This window comes from Hypomesus nipponensis, chromosome 13 (assembly GCF_054491055.1).
Source record: "Hypomesus nipponensis isolate SF chromosome 13, ASM5449105v1, whole genome shotgun sequence".
Lineage (NCBI taxonomy): Eukaryota > Metazoa > Chordata > Actinopteri > Osmeriformes > Osmeridae > Hypomesus > Hypomesus nipponensis.
Genome location: NC_140373.1, coordinates 941,882 through 960,647, shown reverse-complemented (window position 1 = coordinate 960,647; position 18,766 = coordinate 941,882). Strand labels below are relative to the sequence as shown.

Here is an 18,766-nt window from a genome sequence, read left to right as displayed (position 1 = left end):
TAACCCTAACCCAGAGGTCAAAGGTAATGACCAGAGCCTTCTCTCTCATGCTCTGTCAAAGATCAAGTTTGCACTCAACCAAAAACAATCTCCAGCCACATCCGACACACATTTCTCTTTCTGACTCCGGCCAAACCTACGTCACTATTCTGTCTTGCACCTCTTGCACAGGATTGAATTTACAGAAATACAAGCAGAAGTTGAGGTACACATTTAAACACAGGGGAAAATCTTATGACAGAGAAGGATAACTCACCGAGTGTTGAACAGAAAGGAGTGCAGTGAAGTCAGGACTCCTCTCCGTGTCTCTTCAGTTCACTGCTTCACTTCCTCCCCTTCTGTCTTGTTCTTCGGAGTTGTTGGCAATACTGAGTTTGTAAAGGTAGGAAGGAGAGACGGAGAGATGGAGAGAGGTAGACAGGGTGAGGGAGAGTGAGAGGAAGGGGGAGGGCTCAAGAGAGAAGCGCGTCTGCGGGCACTCTTGTCCTCCAAGCCATGGATGGGGGGGGGGGTGGAGAGAGAGGGGGAGGAGAGAGAGAGGGAGGGGGGCTAGGGGTGAAGAGAGAGGGAGAGAGAGAGAGAAAAAGAGAGGGTGAGGGGGACGAGAGACGGGGCTGGGGTGAGGGGTGGAGAGAGAGAGGGTGAGAGAGAGGATGAGTAACAGAGAGAGAGAGAGAGAGAGAGAGAGAGAGAGAGAGAGAGAGAGAGAGAGAGAGAGAGATGATGATGAGAGAGAGGGAGAGGCAGAGAGGGGTGACAAAGTGAGTCAACATCAGTGTCAGGTTTGAACTTAATGCCAGAGAGAGGGGAAGGAAAGGGGGAGGAAAGGAGGGGGGAGCCTGGAGAGGAGGGGAAAAGCAGAGATAATGGAGAGATAGTGGATGATAAATAGATGAACAATTCCTTTTTAGTAATATATTTCCTATAAATATTAAGCTTTGGCCTCTCCTGTTAATGGATTAGTTTTCAACACAAAGAGAGTGGTTTAAGTCATGGAAAAACCTTTCTTTGAACTCATGGTTTAATTGACTTCTCCTGGTCTTTTATCCTTTTAACAGTTTTATCCTTTTCTATTTCCTCATAGATGTCCTGATTGGTGTGCTAATCAGAAGAGATAGAGGGACTTCTTTTCATAAAACATCTTGTAGTGTGTTAGTGTTTATGTTAGTGTTTGTGTTAGTGTTTGTGTTAGTGTTAGTGCTGCTGGTTGGCTGAATGGCATCTCCGAGTAAACAAACAGACTGAGACACAAAAATAATATCTGCTCAAAAGAGGAGTAAAGCAACAATATAAATATAGTCATAATGGTATTTTATTTGTCTTGTAATAGATCATTGATATATATCATTTATATCATATATATGTACACAGACAGTGGACTGTATATAAAGAGTTTGTGATTTTCCTTACAGTGTGAACCTGTTCAATGGTGTTACCAGATGTGTTAAATACGTGACCAAATCAATCAGTCTATAATGGAATGAACCAACACTGCTGACTGCCCACTGTCTACTGATCGGAGACAGAATTGACTGTAGAAAGAGACACACGACTGAGATACATGATAATCCTAAATACTGTAAAACATCTGATACAAATCAAAGTTAGATGTAAGTGGATGAAACCACGGCGATGACATGTGAAATTAACAGTAGGCTGGGCCAACATCGTAGCTGACGTCCCCATTCAAAATGTAAACTCTTTATATCAATCTTTCCTCCACCAGTGTTGAACCACAGTTCTGCCATGTAACACACACCACTTGAAGCTTGGGGAAGATGGTTTGGGCATCGTCTGCCTCCTACACCACACTTAAGGAAACATCAGAGAGCAGGAAAACGTCCGGGTTCGTATCTGACGCGTAAATAATGACGCAGGTACGACGGCATGCTTGAATGAAAAGAACAAGAGTTGGGAGAAAGAACTCGGTATAAATATCTCTCTCAGCGGTGTCGAATAGAGGGAGGGAGAGAGAGGGGAAGAGAGGGAGGGAGAGAGAGGGAAGAGAGGGAGGGAGAGAGAGTGGGAAGAGAGGAGTGGAAGAGAGGGAGGGAGAGCGAGGGGAAGAGAGAAAGGGAGAGAGAGGGGAAGCGTGTGACTTTAGGAGGGGTGAAGGGGCTTGGGGATGGGGAGTGTGCCAGCTTGTTTTATTTCCGGTTGAAGAGACTTTGCGCTCCCTTTCTCTCTGTCGCTCCCTCTATCTTTCATCCACTGTTTTCTCTTTTCTCTTCCCCCCATACTTTCTTTCCCTCTTTCTCTCTCAATTGTTCTGTTACTTTCTTTCAGGACTTAAAGAAGATAGTGACAGTTGACAGAGACGATTAAAAGAGATGAAGAGGAAGAAAAGACCAAGTACAGGAACATAGTGTCATGTACACTTAAACTGTGCTTAACGCCAAACTTTTAAAATATGTATCTATTGTATCTATATGTACACAGGATGGTGGTATTGCTGTATGTCTTTGTTTGTGGCTTAACCTGTGATCCTCATGTGCAGAGTACAATTTATGTGCGTGTTTATGTGTCTGCATGGGTGTGTGAGTGTGTGTGTGTGTGTGTGTCCGTGTGAGTGTGTGTGCCCATGTGTGTCTGCGTGTGTTTCCTTGCAAAGATTCATGTAGCTCTGGGGCATGCATTTTTGTGTAGATCTTGTTAGTTCATTCCTGTCAACCCTCTCTCTCTCTCTCTCTCAGTCTCCCCCTCCCTCTCTTCTGCGGGGCTGGAAGGGGGGGGGGGAGTAAGAGCGATCACCATAGCAACAATGCCATGACAAATATTCATCAAGTCCTTAAAACAAAAACAATCGGGAGGGCATTATAATTGCTCTTCCTGGATCCTGTGCTGCTTTATGACTGAGAGGTCTGAAATGGAGAGGACCTGCACGGACACACAATCAACACAAAAAGGAAATAAAGGAGAATATTAATGTGGGCAGAATACTTTTCCACATCATCCCTCAACTCTGGTTTCATTTCAGTTGTATCTTTTATTGTATTTTTATTGTAATGTTGATTGTAATTCCTGATCACTCCATTTCTGTTTCTCTCTCTTTGTCCCTCTATCCCTCCCTCCCCCTATGCTGTTGTGTAGCCCCAGGCCACACTGTGATGGGTCCTCCTCTCTCCCTCCCTCCCTCTCTCTCTCTGTCCCGCTCTCTGTCCCTGTCACCTTCAATAGCTCTGTGAAACTAGACACACTGCCTGGGGTGGGGAGGGAGGGAGGGAGGGAGGGAGGGAGGGAGGGAGGGAGGGAGGGAGGGAGGGAGGGAGGGAGGGAGGGAGGGAGGGAGGGAGGGAGGGAGGGAGGGGGCAAAGAGAAAGCGAGAAAACAGAGAAATAGAAAGACAGACTGAAAGAGAAAAGAGTTTTGGTTAAACATAAACATATGAAGAAAAATAATATTGCAAAAATTAGCTGTGCATCAGTAATCCAGTAAATCACACATGATATCTGGGTCAAAGTCGATGTTGGCCAATCAAGGGATGTGTATGGTATGTCGCTTTGTTCACAGTGTAAAACTTTCCCCATTTGATAATGTTATACGAATCGTAACTTTCCGGTAAAACATGTTCTTCCAGTCCGAGCGAGACTCACTGATTTGTAATCTGATGTCATACAGACACGACCGTGTCCCAAACTCAACCATCAACCCTGACAGCCTCTAGCTTCAAAGACCCTTTAACTCGCTTAGCCTACTAGATTAGTAATAATTTACACACGTTAAAACAACAGATCAGTCCAAATGCAATTAAACACCAGTATCAAAGAAGAAGATGTTAAGGTAAGGTAACAGTTACACCCAAACAGGGTTAACTACCTACCAGTGGCATGGTTTCCGAGTAGCGGCGCAAAGCGCTGGGTGTAGGCGCTTCTGATTGGCTGTTGATGGCCAGGTATGCTAATGTATCTACAAATTGCCGAAACTTACCTTGACTCATAACGAAACCTGGCGACCATCTTCTGCTTTTAATTGTACCTCCGTCCGTTTAAGCGTGTTTAATTCGTTATTTTGGACACTAGATTAACTGGGGGACCGGCGGATTATTTTTGTAACGTTCTTGGGAGTTCGGTCGACTGGTCGAGCCCTACCTGGAGTGTAAAACAACGTTTCTATTGTTGTCCTGCATGAGGTTGGGGTCGTTTTTGGCGATGTAAAGCGGACTTCCTGTTTTTATTTTTTAAGGTATCGGTGAGCAAATCGGTGTTTGTGATTAGAACTCGTAAGCCTGTTCGTGAGGCCAGTGCCACAGAAACGCAATGCCTACGTCTTTTTGTGTTTTCCTTTTTTGGTGTATGACAGGTAAGTGCTTCATGTCACCAACTAGTAAAATGAAACGTTTTGTTTGTTATTTTCGGTCTCTAACGAAAATGTTAACAATATACATTTCAATATATACTAGGGGTGGGGGAAATCGATTCACATTTGAATCGCGATGCAGTCTTCTCGCGAATCACATCGATTCACAAATGTACAAAATCCTGAATCAATTTTTAATCGATTTGTGACCCCAAGAATCCAAGGTACCAAAATATTCCTACACCTTATATATATATATATATATATATATATATATATATATATATATATATATATATATACACCTTCCTCTTAACGTTATATATATTATTTGTTTGTTTGTGCTTTTAATGGCACAATGTGGCTTTTGTGTGTCCCAATTCAGACATCGTTTGACCGTGACAAGTCTCAACCATTTTATATTTGCTCTGCAGGTATTTCTGTTAGCCATGCTCAGGAATGCGGTCAGCCACCTATCGGGAACAGAATAGTAGGGGGAGAGCCAGCCACGGACGGCTCCTGGCCGTGGCAGGTGGATATCCAGGTAGGCATCACTACAGGGCTGTGAGACCAGGTAGGCCTCACTACAGGGCTGTGTTAGACCAGGTAGGCCTCACTACAGGGCTGTGAGACCAGGTAGGCCTCACTACAGGGCTGTGTTAGACCAGGTAGGCCTCACTACAGGGCTGTGAGACCAGGTAGGCCTCACTACAGGGCTGTGTTAGACCAGGTAGGCCTCACTACAGGGCTGTTAAACCAGGTAGGCCTCACTACAGGGCTGTGAGACCAGGTAGGCATCACTACAGGGCTGTTAGACCAGGTAGGCATCACTACAGGGCTGTGTTAGACCAGGTAGGCATCACTACAGGGCTGTGAGACCAGGTAGGCCTCACTACAGGGCTGTTAGACCAGGTAGGCCTCACTACAGGGCTGTGTTAGACCAGGTAGGCCTCACTACAGGGCTGTGTTAGACCAGGTAGGCATCACTACAGGGCTGTGTTAGAGCAGGTAGGCCTCACTACAGGGCTGTGTTAGACGCCGACCTGCTGTGTTAATCCCTCCGTGGTCTTCTCTTCTGTTCCAGGTGGATGGTGTTCACGTCTGTGGAGGTTCTCTCATTAACGAGCAGTGGGTCTTGTCTGCAGCCCATTGCTTCCCAGCGTGAGTGTGTCCAACTTCCTCATAACATTGTGGGATGTTAACATTTGACTATTGTAGCAGATGCTTGTATACAAAGCAGCGCTGCTTAAGATGGTCACTGGGTATAGCTCAGTGGTAGAGCATGTTACTGCATTGACTAAAAGTGTCTCCTAAAGTGAACACATTATAGAGGCTGCATACAGTATATTTGAATATCTTGGTCATGTATGTTTTACTGCTTTGCTTGCAATCAAGCACACACCAACAATTGTTCTTTGGACAACAGTTAAGAAATATTGTTTCATTGACAATGGGTCTATTAATCAAAATAAACTATAGGTCTATAAACTCAAATGTGTAACAAGTTCCTCTTCGTGTGATACTTTCTCAGCAAGCTCTGAACAGACGTTCCATTCTGAGTGCTGTGCTCTCGCAACAAGAGGGCGGTCGTCCTTCTGTTTGTGCAGTGTGGTGGCTTCATGGTCTCTCTCCCCTGTCATCCCTGCAGGCCCATCAACAAGGCCTCCTACACCATCTACGCCGGCCGGCTCCAGCTCAACGGCTTCAACCAGTACGAGACGTCCCACAGCATGAAGAGTATCATGATTGCGCCAGGTTACGACAATCCCCAGAGTGGGAACGATGTGGCGCTGGTCCAGCTGGACCCTCCGGCCTCCTGGACGAACGTCATCCAGCCGATATGTCTCCCGGGGTCCGGGGTGAGCTTCTCAGAGGGCCAGTCGTGCTACGTCACAGGCTGGGGCGACACCAGGGATGGGGGTGAGGACAAGAAGTCGTTTTTGTTGATCCTACTTTACATTTATGCATTTAGCAGATGCTTTTATCCAAAGCGACTTCCAAGAGAGAGACTTTCTGTACTTCCTCTGAGAAAATGTAAACGTTGTTTTAGTCTCTTCTGACAAGTGGAGTAAAATATTTGTAGAGCTCATGATTTAACTGCCGTACTTTGCCCTTTTTGTAAGAGCTGACATGGCTGTTGTTTTGGCGGTTTGCTTTTTTAATATCACACCTCCCTCTCTTTCTGATTGTGTTGTTAATCCCACATGTCCCTCCCCCCCTCTCTTCATTTAACGTTCTCCCTCTCTCTCCCTCCCTCTCCGTTCACTGTTCTCTCCCATCCTCCCTCCTTTTTCAGTGCCCCTGTCTGGGGTAGGAACCCTGCAGCAAGTGGTGGTGCCAATCATTGGACAGACTTCCTGTCAGAGCATGTACCAGACAGAGGCAGACATCCTGTCTGACATGATCTGTGCTGGGTACCAATCGGGGGGCAAGGACTCCTGCCAGGTACACATGCGTCTCTGCACCTGTTTGTGGACGTATAGTATACCGTCGGTGTGAAATGACACACCAGTTCATTTACCGTCTGTGTATGAATAGTGTTGTGTTACTGTTCATGTATGTGAGTTATCCAACCTCCTCCCCTCCCTCTCCTCATTCCCAGGGGGACTCTGGAGGGCCGCTGGTGTGCCGGATGGCCAACGGGACTTGGGTGCAGGCCGGCGTGGTGAGCTTCGGTGTGGGCTGCGCTCGACAAAACCATCCCGGAGTGTACGCCAAAGTCTCCAGCTTCTCTGACTTCATCACCGGCATGGTTCCAGGGCTCCAGCTGTACGGGGGGGCTCCCCAGGCCTGCACAGGGGGGCTGGGGGGGCTCCTCAGCTCCCTGGCCACTCTGGTGACAGTCCAGCTGTTGAGATAGGAGCTGGGAGATCATGTGAAGGAGGGATGGGGACTGGGGAAGGAGGGGTGGGGACTGGGGGAGGGAGAAGTAGGGACTGGGGGAGGGAGGGGTGGGGACTGGGGGAGGGAGAGGTGGGGACTGGGGGAGGGAGGGGTTTGTGGGGTGGGACTAGGCCATACCTAATTGAAGGAGAACCTTTCTGTATTTGTGTAAAATGTAAATGCCACACAAAATGTAAGTTGCTGATCATGTGACTTTTAATCACCTAGTTTAAACTAAAGCCATGATAAAGAATAGATTTGTATTTTAATCTACCCGATGCATTTACTTGTACCTTTTCATAATGCTTTTGTAATTTAGTGGATTCAATTGAAATGTAAATAAAACTATTTCTGATTAATGAATACCAATGTATGTTTTTCTTCTAAGTCCTGTGGTCTTAATCAAAGTTAAAACGATCTACCGTTTAGTCTCTGCATGACAGTGTAATATGTCACTTCAGCACTAACAACAGTTGCGGAACTCGTTAAACAGGGCTCCCATATCCACCCATTTTCCACTCAAGTCGAATCATAAAACTCCCAGACAAGCCATTACACAATTCATTTTATTAAATAGAGAGCTAGAAAACGTTGGCACATGCAGCATGCGCTGTAGTCTTCATGACTACAGCTAACAAACATGCTTCATATTTAATGTCAGTTCTTCTAGGGGAGCTCCTTTTGGAGGAAATCCTTGGCAACGAGTCCCATGTGAGGGTTTGTAAGTCAGGTGTCTGGAGGTATGGCATCAGAGAGGATCATGGGAGATCCCAGCTGCAGCTCCTGTTGAAGAGATTCCAAGTCTGCCGGGGTCATGCGGTGGACTTCCAGCCAATCAGAGAGCAGTGAGGCGGAGAGTGGGGCGGAGTCACTGTAACTGATGGAGAAGAAGGGAGGGTTAGGGTTGGTTAGGGTTATGATGAAGATATCTGTTCCTCTGGAACAGGAAGGGTTAGGGGGATGTTCCTCAAAAATTTAAAAACTTTAGATGAACCTTATGACTAGATATACAATAGAATAGCTTCAGTTTTTGTTGGGTCATTTAAAGCAGTGGTCTCTTGGTCCTTATGCCCTAAGAAGAAATGTAGTAATCTTTCATTCAGAATAATGATTCAACAAACAAATTAATTCAGTTGTTATCTGTATCTTTTGATTCAAATGAGTAAATCGTTATCAGGTGTGTTGGATTTAAACCACTAAAGAACAGGATTACAAACCACAGATTTAAATACAGGCCTCCCCGGTCTCACTGAGGTATGAACGAGTGTACGAATTGTACCGACTCACCAGTCTCTGAGGTCAGTGTGCTGGAGGTCGGTGAGAGACTGGTTGAGGAGGTCGTCCAGGTCGAAGCCCACTCCGTAGCCTGCCCCGCTGCCCTTTGGAGTGGTGGAGAACACTGGAGGCAACACGTCCTCCACCTGAAAAACAGCAACAATATGCTCAGAGGAGTTTAGTTATCAAATGTTCTACACTTTGTTGAATATCAATGAGTATATTGACCTGTGACTTGGACAGCTGCAGGGTGACTGTGTGGATGTCAGGGGCCCCCGCGGGCCCGGGCTGCCCAGTGTCGGTGAAGCCCTGGCTGGGCTGGGGCTGAGACGAGGCCCCTAAACCCCCACAGGCCTGGTTCTGCTGTCGGGCTCTGGGCGGCTCTCCCAGAGAGGAGCCCAGCTTCCCCAGAGAGGAGCCCAGCTTTCCCAGAGAGGAGCCCAGCTTTCCCAGGGGCCCAGCGACAGCAGCTGCTGGGTGGGTGTTGCCATTGACATGTCTGGGTAACAGGGATGGGGCTTTGCTCAAAAAGGTTTCCAGTGACAGCAGTTGAGGTTGGGGTGGATGGTGAGGCTGAGACAGGGGCTGGGGCAGGGGCTGGGGTAGGGGCTGGGGCAGGGGCTGGGGTAGGGGCTGGGGCTGGGGCAGGGGCTGGGGTAAACAAGTCTGGGGCTCCTGGGATGGCCTGGTTAAAGGAAGTTGTTGCTGGGATGAACTGGACCTGACCTGCTGGCCGGGCCAAACCCCCAGAGAACTGCAGCCACCCAGAGAGCTGCAGCCACCCAGACCTTCGCTCTCTCCCTGGGGTTCGAGGTGGCTGTTCACCAGGCCAACCGTGGCCCCCGTTATATCCACACCTCCATTCACAGCCACCATGCCGATCTCCAAGCACTTTGTCTGGGTGACAGAGTGAGGTAACTGGGTGCTGGAAGGAAGAAAGATTGCTGGAAGATGGTCCTCCACTGGTTTCTGAGGCTGGAAACTCCTAGAATCATTGTCCTTCTGTGGAGGGTTTGACCCTCCTGCTGCTCTGAGGCAGCTGTCCAACTCAGCTCCTGGGTGGCAGTTCATTCCGCAGTCCTTTGCTTTCGCTCTGTCAGCATCCGAGGCTTGCGATTTGTCGTTGCGACCGTCCATCATTTTTTTCCAGCGTTCCAATAGGCTCTTGTCGTTGTCACTCAAGATGACCCCGCCCAGACAGTCCCCGTGCTTCCCCTCCTTCCTCTCCTTCTCCTGGATCTTCCTCTCCCGCTCCCTCGCTCTCTCCTGCCGCCGCCGCCTCTTCGCCTCCCTCTCTCTCTGACGTCCCTGGGCTGTGACCGGCCGCCGCTCAGAGAGGGAGGAGGAGGAGAGGGAGGAGGAGAGGCCTGCAGCCATCTCCAAGCCTAACGCCGTACAGCCACCATCTGAAAGGAGGAGAAAAATAATAAAGAACTAAAACTCTTCTTTTTTTTTACAGGTAGTGGATAAAATACAACAGCTACATACATTGAGATGATGTGTGAGTACTGTGGGAGACCAATAAAACAGGTGGTGTATGCTATTCAATGCAGATCCTACCTCTGGCTTTGTTTCTCAGAGCAGACTTGAGCAAAGCAGCTTTGAGGGCTGCTTTTGTGTCAGCTGATATGGTTCCCTCTTTCCTGGTTCCCTCTCCGGCCCCCGTGGGGGCCCTGGCCCCCCTGGAGAGAGACTGGGAGAGGGTCTGGGACAGGGCCTGGGTCTGGGCCTGAGACATGGCCAGGGAGGGCACAGGGGAGGGGAAGGGAGCCATGGTGTGTGTCGAGGTGGAGAGCGTCTGAGACATGGGCTGGCTCCGCGAGGCCTCACCCAGACGTTTGTCCTCCCCCTTGGTCTCCCTCATGGAGGTGGACGGAGACGTCTCCCGGCTGGACACAGGTGTGGTTAGGTCGATGGTTTCCGGCTGGCCACTGTCCGAGTTGGCACTGGGCATGTCCACATCCTGGCAGCTCTCCGCTTTATTCAAGCAGGGCAACGCGTGGGTCAAGGGGGGCGGAGTCACTTCCACAAGCGGGATGCCTTGTTCGTTGAAGCCGGCAAAAGCCTGGCTTCCTTCCGGTCGTTTGTGGATCTCGCAGTTGCTCTGCGGCTGCTGTTGAGCGCTTTCTAGGAGAGCCGTGTGCCGCTGTGATGGGAGAGCGGTCTGCAGAGGCTGGGACAGGGAGACGCTGGCCCCTACGGGGTCCTGAGAGTTCCTCTGGTCCGCACCCCGCGCCCCTCCTCCCCCGCCCCCGTCCCCCCTGGTTAGGGGCCTGAACTGCAGCCTCTGTCGGCTGCCCTGCTTCCTGTGGTGGAAGTCCTGGATCTCCCCCAGGATGGCGTCCTTGATCTGATCTTTGTTCATGGGCTGCTCGTCAAACTCAAAGTCGAACGCGGGCACACAGACGGGCTCGTCGTCCGGGTCGTGGTACTTGGCCAGGTACGGGTGCTGCAGAGCCTGGGCCACACCTATCCTCCCCCGCGGCTCAAAGCACAGCATGGCCTCCAGGAGGCTGAGGGCCTCCGCCTCCACCTGGGGGTACAGCTTGGCCAGGGACACAGGGGCGCGGGGCGGAAGGTTCCGGATGAAGGCCCGCACACGGTCCGAGCCGATGGCCTCCGTCACGCTGTCCGGCGGGGATCCCAGCACGGACATGATGAGCTGCAGCTGGTGGATGTAATGCCTCCCGGGGAACAGCTGCTTGCGGCCCAGCATCTCTGCAAAGATACACCCCACAGACCAGAGGTCGATGGCCAGGCTGTAGTGGTGCAGGGAGAGCATGAGCTCCGGGGCGCGGTACCAACGCGTGGCCACGTACTCCGTCATGTACGGGTGGGACTCCTCCGGGTGAGAGCTGAGGCCGCGCGCCATGCCGAAGTCGCCGATCTTCAGCTCACAGTTCTCGTTGACCAGCAGGTTGGAGGGCTTGAGGTCGCGGTGGATGACGTTGGCTGAGTGCACGTACTTCAGACCTCGCAGCAGCTGGTACAGGAAGTAGCGGGTGTGTTCAGAGGTCAGTGGCTGGCGGGAGTGGATGATCTGATGCAGGTCGCTCTCCATCAAGTCCAGGACCACGTACCTGGGGAGACGCGGAGCAGAGCGGAGAGACGGGGTAAGAAATGGGAGAGAGAATTGTTCACATTCTTTACCTGGAAAAACTGGTTGTTGTGAGAGTGAAAAGTCATATAAGATAACAATCTTTCTAGTCCATGACAGCAAATTGCCAGTCTGTATGTAACAAAAAACTTGTTTGTATAAGATGTTACAGACTCAACATTTAGCCTGTTGAGATTAGCACTATTAGATTCAGATATTATCATTTAAATTATTATCTAACGATGTTATTATGAATCAGTACACATACACGGAGTGGAATGCCGAGTGAGGGAGGCTTGGCTGCAGGATGTCTTTGATTGCGATAATGTTGTCATGCTTGAAGTGTTTAAGGATTTTCAGTTCTCTCAATGTGCGCTTGGCGTTTGTCAGAACCTCAAAGGCGTTGGGAATCTTCTTAATTGCAACCTTTTGACCTGAGAGGAAAAAGTTACAAAATACAGAGAAAAATATGACTTAAAAAGGTCAAGTTTAAGAAACATTTTGAAATTATTTTAAGGGGATTACTACATTAATAATAATAACAAATATATTGTATAATAATTAAATTCTGTAGGCTATCTTACCGTTATCCCGCCTCTGAGCAGAGGACACAACTCCATAAGCCCCGGTACCGATGGTCTCTATGACTTCATACTCGTCGCCGACCTCGAAGTTCACGTCCAGCGAGTGGGCCTTGAGCAAAGCTGCAGCCGTGATGGTGCCGGCAGTATCGCCCGTTTCTCCTGCTACCTCGTCCCTATGCTCCCTGTTGTTGTCTTTGTCGCAGTGACCGGCCATCGACATTTGTGTTGCCATGGCCACGGGTTTAGCAGCCTCGGCCCCGCCTCCTCCTCCCTCGCGGGATGACATGGTCCTGAAACCAACCAGGTGAAGAGGGAAACAAAACTATGATCAGATTAGTGGACAGATATGAGTAGCGACTTTTAACGTGGCTGTGTGGTTTCAGGTCGTATAGCTTTAACATAACATATGGGATTTGGGTTCTGCTGAAGCGAAGATAAATAACGGCATTCTATAAAACTGGATGCGAGGCAGAAACTTCCACCTGAGAACCGATCACTTCAAAGTTCCGTTAGAACTACTAAAATTATCACGTGGACTTCACTTGCTAACTTGACACAGGCACATTCTGAGAGTTGGCAACAACAACAAAAAACACAGTAGAATGTAGCGCACACCATCTACAGTAATCGGAACAGATCTCTTAGAAGTCACATGAGTGCACATTTGTAATAGAATTAGCTAGGCCTACTTCTACTCGATTTTACAGAGGGACGTAACCTAGGTTTAGGCTACTTGTGTTACCTCCGCAAGGTAGACAACAATAGCCAAAGCTATTGAACATATAACACATTGTATATACATTTATCTGTAAAAGAACCACGGTCCATAATTTCCAGATAGCCTACGCATAATAAATAAAAAATAAATGTATATTAACCTCAATTCAATTATAATGGCTGTAATATTTCCAGTCCGGGAAATATGGCATGGCAATTCCTGGATTTGTCGACTATTAAGAGATGTAGGCTACTTCCTCATTTTCTTCCGTATAGTCTTTTAGAATGACAGGTTACTGACCAATCATATTTGAGCATTCCCTGACAACCTCCAATGAAAAACGGGAAATCCTTACTGGGCGGGTTAAATTCTAGTCCAGATTTCTCTTCTCGATTGTTGGGCGGTGTCGGCTAGTAGCCTTTTGTACACTGGTGTTCGTGCCTCTTCACCGGTACACGTTTTGAGTAGCCTAAATAAGACTACTTTCGGACGTCAGAAGGAAAAGAACGTCGTCCGGAACATGATCATCTAAACTAATTCTCAAAATAACATGCAACGGAATTATTAGTGAGGCACTGACCTAAATGGGTAAATTATGCGCCGGTGCCACCTCTGGTGTAAACTAACCTGCACAACCATCCAATAGTCTGCAGCCTCCGCCATCCAATCACAAGCCGGAGTATGGATTTTAACACGTAGCGTAAACTGTTTAGGTAACTGACTCTAGGAATTACTTAAAACGTCAATTTTGTTTTTCTAGAAGGCAGTTCCGCCCATAGCCTACATTTAGTTGGACATTTTATTTAATAAGCCACATTGTTGACACTGATTTTGTAAAGTGTAGAGATCAGTTCAAAAATATCCCCAACATGACTTCTAAAAGTTATGTTGGAATTCCAAAATGGGAGCGCAAAACGCGCATAACTTTGTGCATAGTAGGCCTGGTGCTGTCAGTTTACGCTCTCCACGTTGAACTTTCGCGAGAGAGAGATCCTGAATATCGAGCGATGTGTGATTTGGGAGATTCCGTTAGCTGTTCCAAAGTTTTTACCTCCAGGTAACGGCTGTTTATATGTTGTTGTAGCCTGTTTATGCATGTTGTTTCGTGTATTGTGCAATGCCATCCGAGTTTTTCCTAATAGCTAATGATGTAGCTAGAGTGTAGCCTATAGCATGTGTCCCAAATTACAAATGTAGATAATGAATGCCTTTAGGACGAATTATCTTGGCAGTTCCATCCCTTTGCCACGTATTGACTTGAAAACTGACATGAAATGAAATACTTAGGTTCATACTGAGGCATGACAAACCCATCACCAGCAATGAGTCTAAGGAACATATTAAAATAACGTCTGCAGTCCTAAACCTTTGCTGTTGTGTTTCTCTTCGGCAGATGGGGACGTGGCTTTGGGCTGGTTCAGTATTTCGCAGAAAAAGACAGTGCCCTTAACCAGCCAAATAGTGTACTGGGGATCATTTTCTACACCCTGCAACTCGCCCTGGGTCAGTATATCATGTCATTTAACCAGAGTAGTACATACACGCTCCACTCAAGTAGAAGTATAGATACTCATGTCTAAGAGGTTAAAAAGACGAGTAAAAGTTGAAGTGTTGATTATGCCATTACAGTTGGACCTGACATAATACAAATGGCCTACATTAATAAAAAAAAATATATATATTGACACGCAGCGTATTTGCCAGAAATAATCTCCCTTCACCAAAAGCTTAGTAGGTTTAAAAAATAATTTAGACAAAAAGTTTAAAAATAACTAGACTTTATTTTGTGTCTTGTTGTGTGTGGAAACATAAAGAAAATATATACATATATATTTTATCAACCTTTTGAGACTTTTTCACCCTCAGATTCTGTCTGTGTGTCCTGTCTAGGCCAGTGGAGCTCCAGCAGGGTAGCGGTCCTCCTGGTCGCAGCCTCCTGGGTCTCTGTTGCAGGCTCCCTCTACCTGGCCAGCATCCTGGCCTTCGTCCTGGGAGACTTCTGCATGGTCTGTGTCTCCACCTACATTGTCAACTTCGCCCTGCTCTACACCAATCAGAGGAGACGGACGGGGATGGAAGGAGCCAAGGAGAAGACTGGGTAGAGAGTGCTGGTTAGGAGATGCGTCTAGCTAGTCTAGTGGATTCAGGGATGAGTACAGCAACAACAGAGTGACTGGTTGTAACCCCCTCCCTTTACATTGCTATGAACATAAACATTTGGTAAATTAACTTGTTAGATTAGATTGCCCCCCTTGTCTTGTGCTCCTTCCTCAGGAACAGATCTGACTGTGCTTGACAGGTGTAGGTAGGTCCTCTGAGAGAGCTGTGTGGTCTGCTTCTGCCTCCTCAGATCACAGGGAATAAGGAGACACTGAGTGGGTGCTAGGTAAAACCCTCCGTTATCGTCTGTTCAGGTGTGACATTTCAATAATGATAAAATGTGTATCCTTAGTGCGGAGGAAACACATGTGATGTAGTACAACTATTTAATTCTGTCATTACTTACAATCTTATGTGCTGTATAATTTTTTTTTTTTTTACTTTAGCACTCAACTCATTCATGCACGGGATCCACACAGTAAACTTGTTGACCAAACACATTAAATAAAATATGAAGATCTGGTTCTTGTTTGTTGTATTTATTAAAACATAATTGATAATGACAAGATCGTGACATTCTCTCCATATATCCCCGGCACTCTAGTGTTGAGCCATTTCCTGCCACTAGGTGGAGCCCAAATACGTTTGCTTGGAGAGAATAAATCAACAGACCAGCTTGAAAGAATTTGTTAGCGATACAATGTTAGCAATGGCATCTTTTATGTGGAAAACTATTGTTTTCATGCCTGAGGTCTCTGGCATGATCCGTGATGGTGCAAATGTCTCAAGGAGGTACGTTTCTGTCACAGAGCGTTCTATGGAAAGCTGTGTGTGTATGTAAGTACATACAAAACAAACTGGCTCAACTGGTTTAGAACTTATGGGAACCCATTTTCTTCCAGTCTTAAACCCTTCACATCCTCTTACCCATGATTGAACACCCTCACTTAGGGCACACAAACCAGCCTAACTGGAGAAAGATTCCAAAGACCTGTGCACAAAAATGTTCTCATTAAAAAGTAGGCTACTGTCATTTAGAAATAATCATGCAGAACGTAGCTGTCATTTAGAATGCAGTTGTCGTACAGAATGTTGGAACTGAGAAGGTCACAGGTGAGAAGGCTTAGTGGTCGCTGATGTTTTGAAGGGAATTTATGAAGTGAGAATGTTGTGGCGATGCACAAGCCTCGAGGCTGATGCTGCTTGTCGCACGTTTACTGTCTACTCTGTCCCCACTGCACGCACGCAGAAGTTGTTCCTCATTCCTTTGAGTTTTCCTTATTTCAGAATGGATGTTGATAGAAATCCAGTTAGTAAAGACAATGATTAACCCTTCAGCCTTTTTGAATGATTAACAGGAAGTGACTGTCCAACTGAGGTGAAATGTTGTTTATTTCCAGGAGAATTGAGAAACTGCATTGTAGTTGTCATGACGATGATCTCTTTACACATGTCAATCACAGCAGCATGTTCTGTGTTCTCAGTGTCCAGCGTGTGGTTCATAGATCAGATACTAGATCAAAGAAGAGGACAAGAGTCAAGGGAAAAGTTGAAATGTTAGGGAATGTGTACTGTTGCTAAGTAAGCTGGCCTCATGCATATCATTATCTTGTAATGTACTAAACACTATTTGATTCATGTCAATTCAGATCGTTTCCAGAGCATTACTTTGATATGGTCCACCTCTCTGTCTGTGTCCAACAGGCCTTCATCCACTGGAAGGGTGAACCATTAAACAAGTCTTACTTTGTCATTAACACTTTAAAATTAGTTTATTTTCTCTCATGAACACTCACACACACACACCAAACACTCACACACACTCACACACTATGACCAAGCAGGACAACCTCCCAGTGACAAATCTAAAACAAAGTAAAGTATTGCTTAAATGATGTTGGCTATTTGTTTTTAGCCAGCCAAGAAGCATAGATACACAATCATGAACAGAAGGATCTCATGTTTAGGAATACAACAAGGAACTATTATTTGAACGGGACCTCTTGCTCTGGACGTCCTCTGTTCTACAGGAAGCTTGGACAGTGGGGGCGTGTAGAAATAATATGTTCAATAAGCAGATGCTTTTATAGATGCTTTTATAGAGCATTTGCCTAAATGACTAAAAAAAATGTCTAATTTGAGTACCGATGTGGTGTTGGAAAACAGTGTCTGCTACATAAATGCATTATTTGTATCACTTTGTTTGTTCCACAGCTGGTCCACCTGTGTTCACCCGGTAGGTACTGGAACAAGGAAGCAGGAGTGAACAGGTGTGTTTGGAGTTCTGAGACGGACTTCCTTGGTGTTCCAGGCCTCTAATGTAGGCAGCGTGGCAAAATAGGTCAGGATACAATGCTTAACTAATGGGCTGAGGTTTGTATGTCAGTGTATCTGAAGCAGTCTGACATAGTGTTTTAACTGAATGATTAAACGGAATCATACCACTCTGACGAGATTGCGTGAGTAAATAGGTGTTCAGTAATCTGTGCCTTGATCATACCACTGGATGCTGTCATCCACCAGCGACGACTGTGACTCACCTGCCCATCATGTGGTCTTTGTCTTGGCTATCTTACACAGTCAAGGAAGTAGAACGATTTCTCAACATGTCAGCCATCACCTCATTGTGCTCACTGCTTTCATATTTTTGTCCTTTCTGTGTAAGAATGACTTTAACCTTTACAAACACAATCTGGGAATTAGTCAACTACTTATGTAATGGGATGTGGAAAGTATAATAAACTATTTCAGACAACAGCCATGCTATTTGACCATCTTTATATAATACATCTTTCTACAAATCTCCAAGGAAAAACATTTTCTGGTAAAATATTTGATTTGTTTGTTTTGGGGGGGGGGGGAAGGACTCGAATAAAATTCTTGATTTTAGTAGAATTTGAACCTGGAACCTCTGGATCTGAAGTCAAACGCTCCACCACAGAGATACTACACATGGACTTTCCATAAAGTTTTGATTTATAGAAGTAGTACTCTCTACTGTAGCACTGTGTGTGTGTATAAGGGTTGTGTGTGTAGGGGTGTGTGTGTGTGTGTGTGTGTGTATAAGGGTTGTGTGTGTAAAGGTGTGTGTGTGTGTGTGTGAAGGTGAAGTGGTAATCTCTACTGTAGTCCATCATCTGCAGGACAAGCGGAAGTTTGTTCCACTGCAAAGCAGGAATGAGTTTAAGGCAAGCACACAACAGAGCTGGTATGCTCTAGTAACAGTGAAGGCAGGCTGATAGATGAACGTGGCGAAAGAGCAACGATCTTCACAGGGATCTCTCTGTATGTCCACATACCTTTGTTGCTCCTGTGAGTTGACGCTGTGCGACCTGTCAAGCATCCCTCCATCTCACTGCAGCTTCCAGAGCACTCAATGCTGCAGTGAGTGAGGGGACGGCTGGGTGTACACCAGAACATGCGCTATGCAGTGACGCTTGCACTTACATTTAGACTACTGTAGCTTATCTATTTTCAAGTGAAACCAGCAACTGACTGTAGATGGATAAGGGGAGAAAAATCCAGATAAAATAACCCAGAATGTTGCAGGGTGGCATATTAGGTTGTAAGTGTAATCCAACAACAACAGATAAGATGAACCGTGTCCAAGACCTGTGTTTTGCAGACACCTAATGCGGAGCAGTTTAATGACTGGAATCCAGCCATCTTATCTTACAGAGAACGCTCCTTCTGCTATGTGTACAGCAAAGTGCCTGAAAGACCATCGGCCGGCGACTAGTCAGTCACGTTCTGGTGTTGGTAGGGTATCAAATAGCCTACCAGCTCAAGTACCTTCCATATCATCCACCACCA

At 46.7% G+C, this 18,766-nt stretch overlaps 3 protein-coding genes across 11 annotated transcripts; 2 read left to right on the top strand and 1 right to left on the bottom strand.

Moving 5' to 3' along the window:
• The first annotated feature begins 3,938 nt into the window (after positions 1–3,938).
• LOC146259345 (serine protease 33) lies at positions 3,939–7,190 on the top strand. 3 transcript variants are annotated; one of them, XM_084670486.1, is made up of 6 exons: positions 3,939–4,299; positions 4,731–4,840; positions 5,381–5,457; positions 5,945–6,216; positions 6,593–6,741; positions 6,899–7,190. In XM_084670486.1, exons 1-6 carry the CDS (start codon positions 4,257–4,259, stop codon positions 7,154–7,156), a joined length of 909 nt encoding a protein of 302 aa, XP_084526612.1. In that variant the 5' UTR covers positions 3,939–4,256; the 3' UTR covers positions 7,157–7,190. The 3 variants fall into 3 exon arrangements, with proteins under 3 accessions (XP_084526612.1, XP_084526610.1, XP_084526611.1); XM_084670484.1 differs by lacking the exon at positions 3,939–4,299 and adding an exon at positions 4,351–4,520; XM_084670485.1 differs by lacking the exon at positions 3,939–4,299 and having other exon boundaries at positions 4,627–4,840.
• A 541-nt stretch (positions 7,191–7,731) lies between these two features.
• mapk7 (mitogen-activated protein kinase 7) lies at positions 7,732–13,171 on the bottom strand. The gene is made up of 7 exons (XM_084670469.1): positions 13,014–13,171; positions 12,136–12,425; positions 11,820–11,985; positions 10,015–11,534; positions 8,683–9,860; positions 8,467–8,600; positions 7,732–8,056 (listed from the first exon to the last, which is right to left on the bottom strand). Exons 2-7 carry the CDS (start codon positions 12,419–12,421, stop codon positions 7,906–7,908), a joined length of 3,435 nt encoding a protein of 1,144 aa, XP_084526595.1. The 5' UTR covers positions 12,422–12,425; positions 13,014–13,171; the 3' UTR covers positions 7,732–7,905.
• A 401-nt stretch (positions 13,172–13,572) lies between these two features.
• vkorc1 (vitamin K epoxide reductase complex, subunit 1) lies at positions 13,573–15,476 on the top strand. Of its 7 annotated transcripts, none has more exons than XM_084670490.1 (5): positions 13,573–13,910; positions 14,247–14,356; positions 14,720–14,951; positions 15,204–15,239; positions 15,400–15,476. In XM_084670490.1, the coding sequence occupies exons 1-4, from the start codon at positions 13,723–13,725 to the stop codon at positions 15,226–15,228; spliced, it is 555 nt and encodes a 184-aa protein (XP_084526616.1). In that variant the 5' UTR covers positions 13,573–13,722; the 3' UTR covers positions 15,229–15,239; positions 15,400–15,476. The 7 variants fall into 7 exon arrangements, with proteins under 7 accessions (XP_084526616.1, XP_084526615.1, XP_084526617.1 ...); XM_084670489.1 differs by having other exon boundaries at positions 15,204–15,267; XM_084670491.1 differs by having other exon boundaries at positions 15,128–15,239.
• Positions 15,477–18,766: the final 3,290 nt, after the last annotated feature.

Excerpts from the sequence above, each read along its gene's own strand:
- LOC146259345 (XM_084670484.1), top strand. The coding sequence starts at position 4,433 with ATGCAGTCTTCTCGCGAATCACATCGATTCACAAATGTACAAAATCCT. Across the intron at positions 4,521-4,730 it reads TGTGACCCCAAGAATCCAAG|GTATTTCTGTTAGCCATGCT; the intron begins GTACCAAAATAT and ends TTTGCTCTGCAG. Across the intron at positions 6,217-6,592 it reads GGGCGACACCAGGGATGGGG|TGCCCCTGTCTGGGGTAGGA; the intron begins GTGAGGACAAGA and ends CTCCTTTTTCAG.
- mapk7 (XM_084670469.1), bottom strand. The coding sequence starts at position 12,421 with ATGTCATCCCGCGAGGGAGGAGGAGGCGGGGCCGAGGCTGCTAAACCC. Across the intron at positions 11,535-11,819 it reads CACTCGGCATTCCACTCCGT|GTACGTGGTCCTGGACTTGA; the intron begins GTATGTGTACTG and ends GCGTCTCCCCAG. Across the intron at positions 9,861-10,014 it reads TCTGAGAAACAAAGCCAGAG|ATGGTGGCTGTACGGCGTTA; the intron begins GTAGGATCTGCA and ends TCCTCCTTTCAG.
- vkorc1 (XM_084670490.1), top strand. The coding sequence starts at position 13,723 with ATGACTTCTAAAAGTTATGTTGGAATTCCAAAATGGGAGCGCAAAACG. Across the intron at positions 13,911-14,246 it reads TCCAAAGTTTTTACCTCCAG|ATGGGGACGTGGCTTTGGGC; the intron begins GTAACGGCTGTT and ends TCTCTTCGGCAG. Across the intron at positions 14,357-14,719 it reads CACCCTGCAACTCGCCCTGG|ATTCTGTCTGTGTGTCCTGT; the intron begins GTCAGTATATCA and ends TTTCACCCTCAG.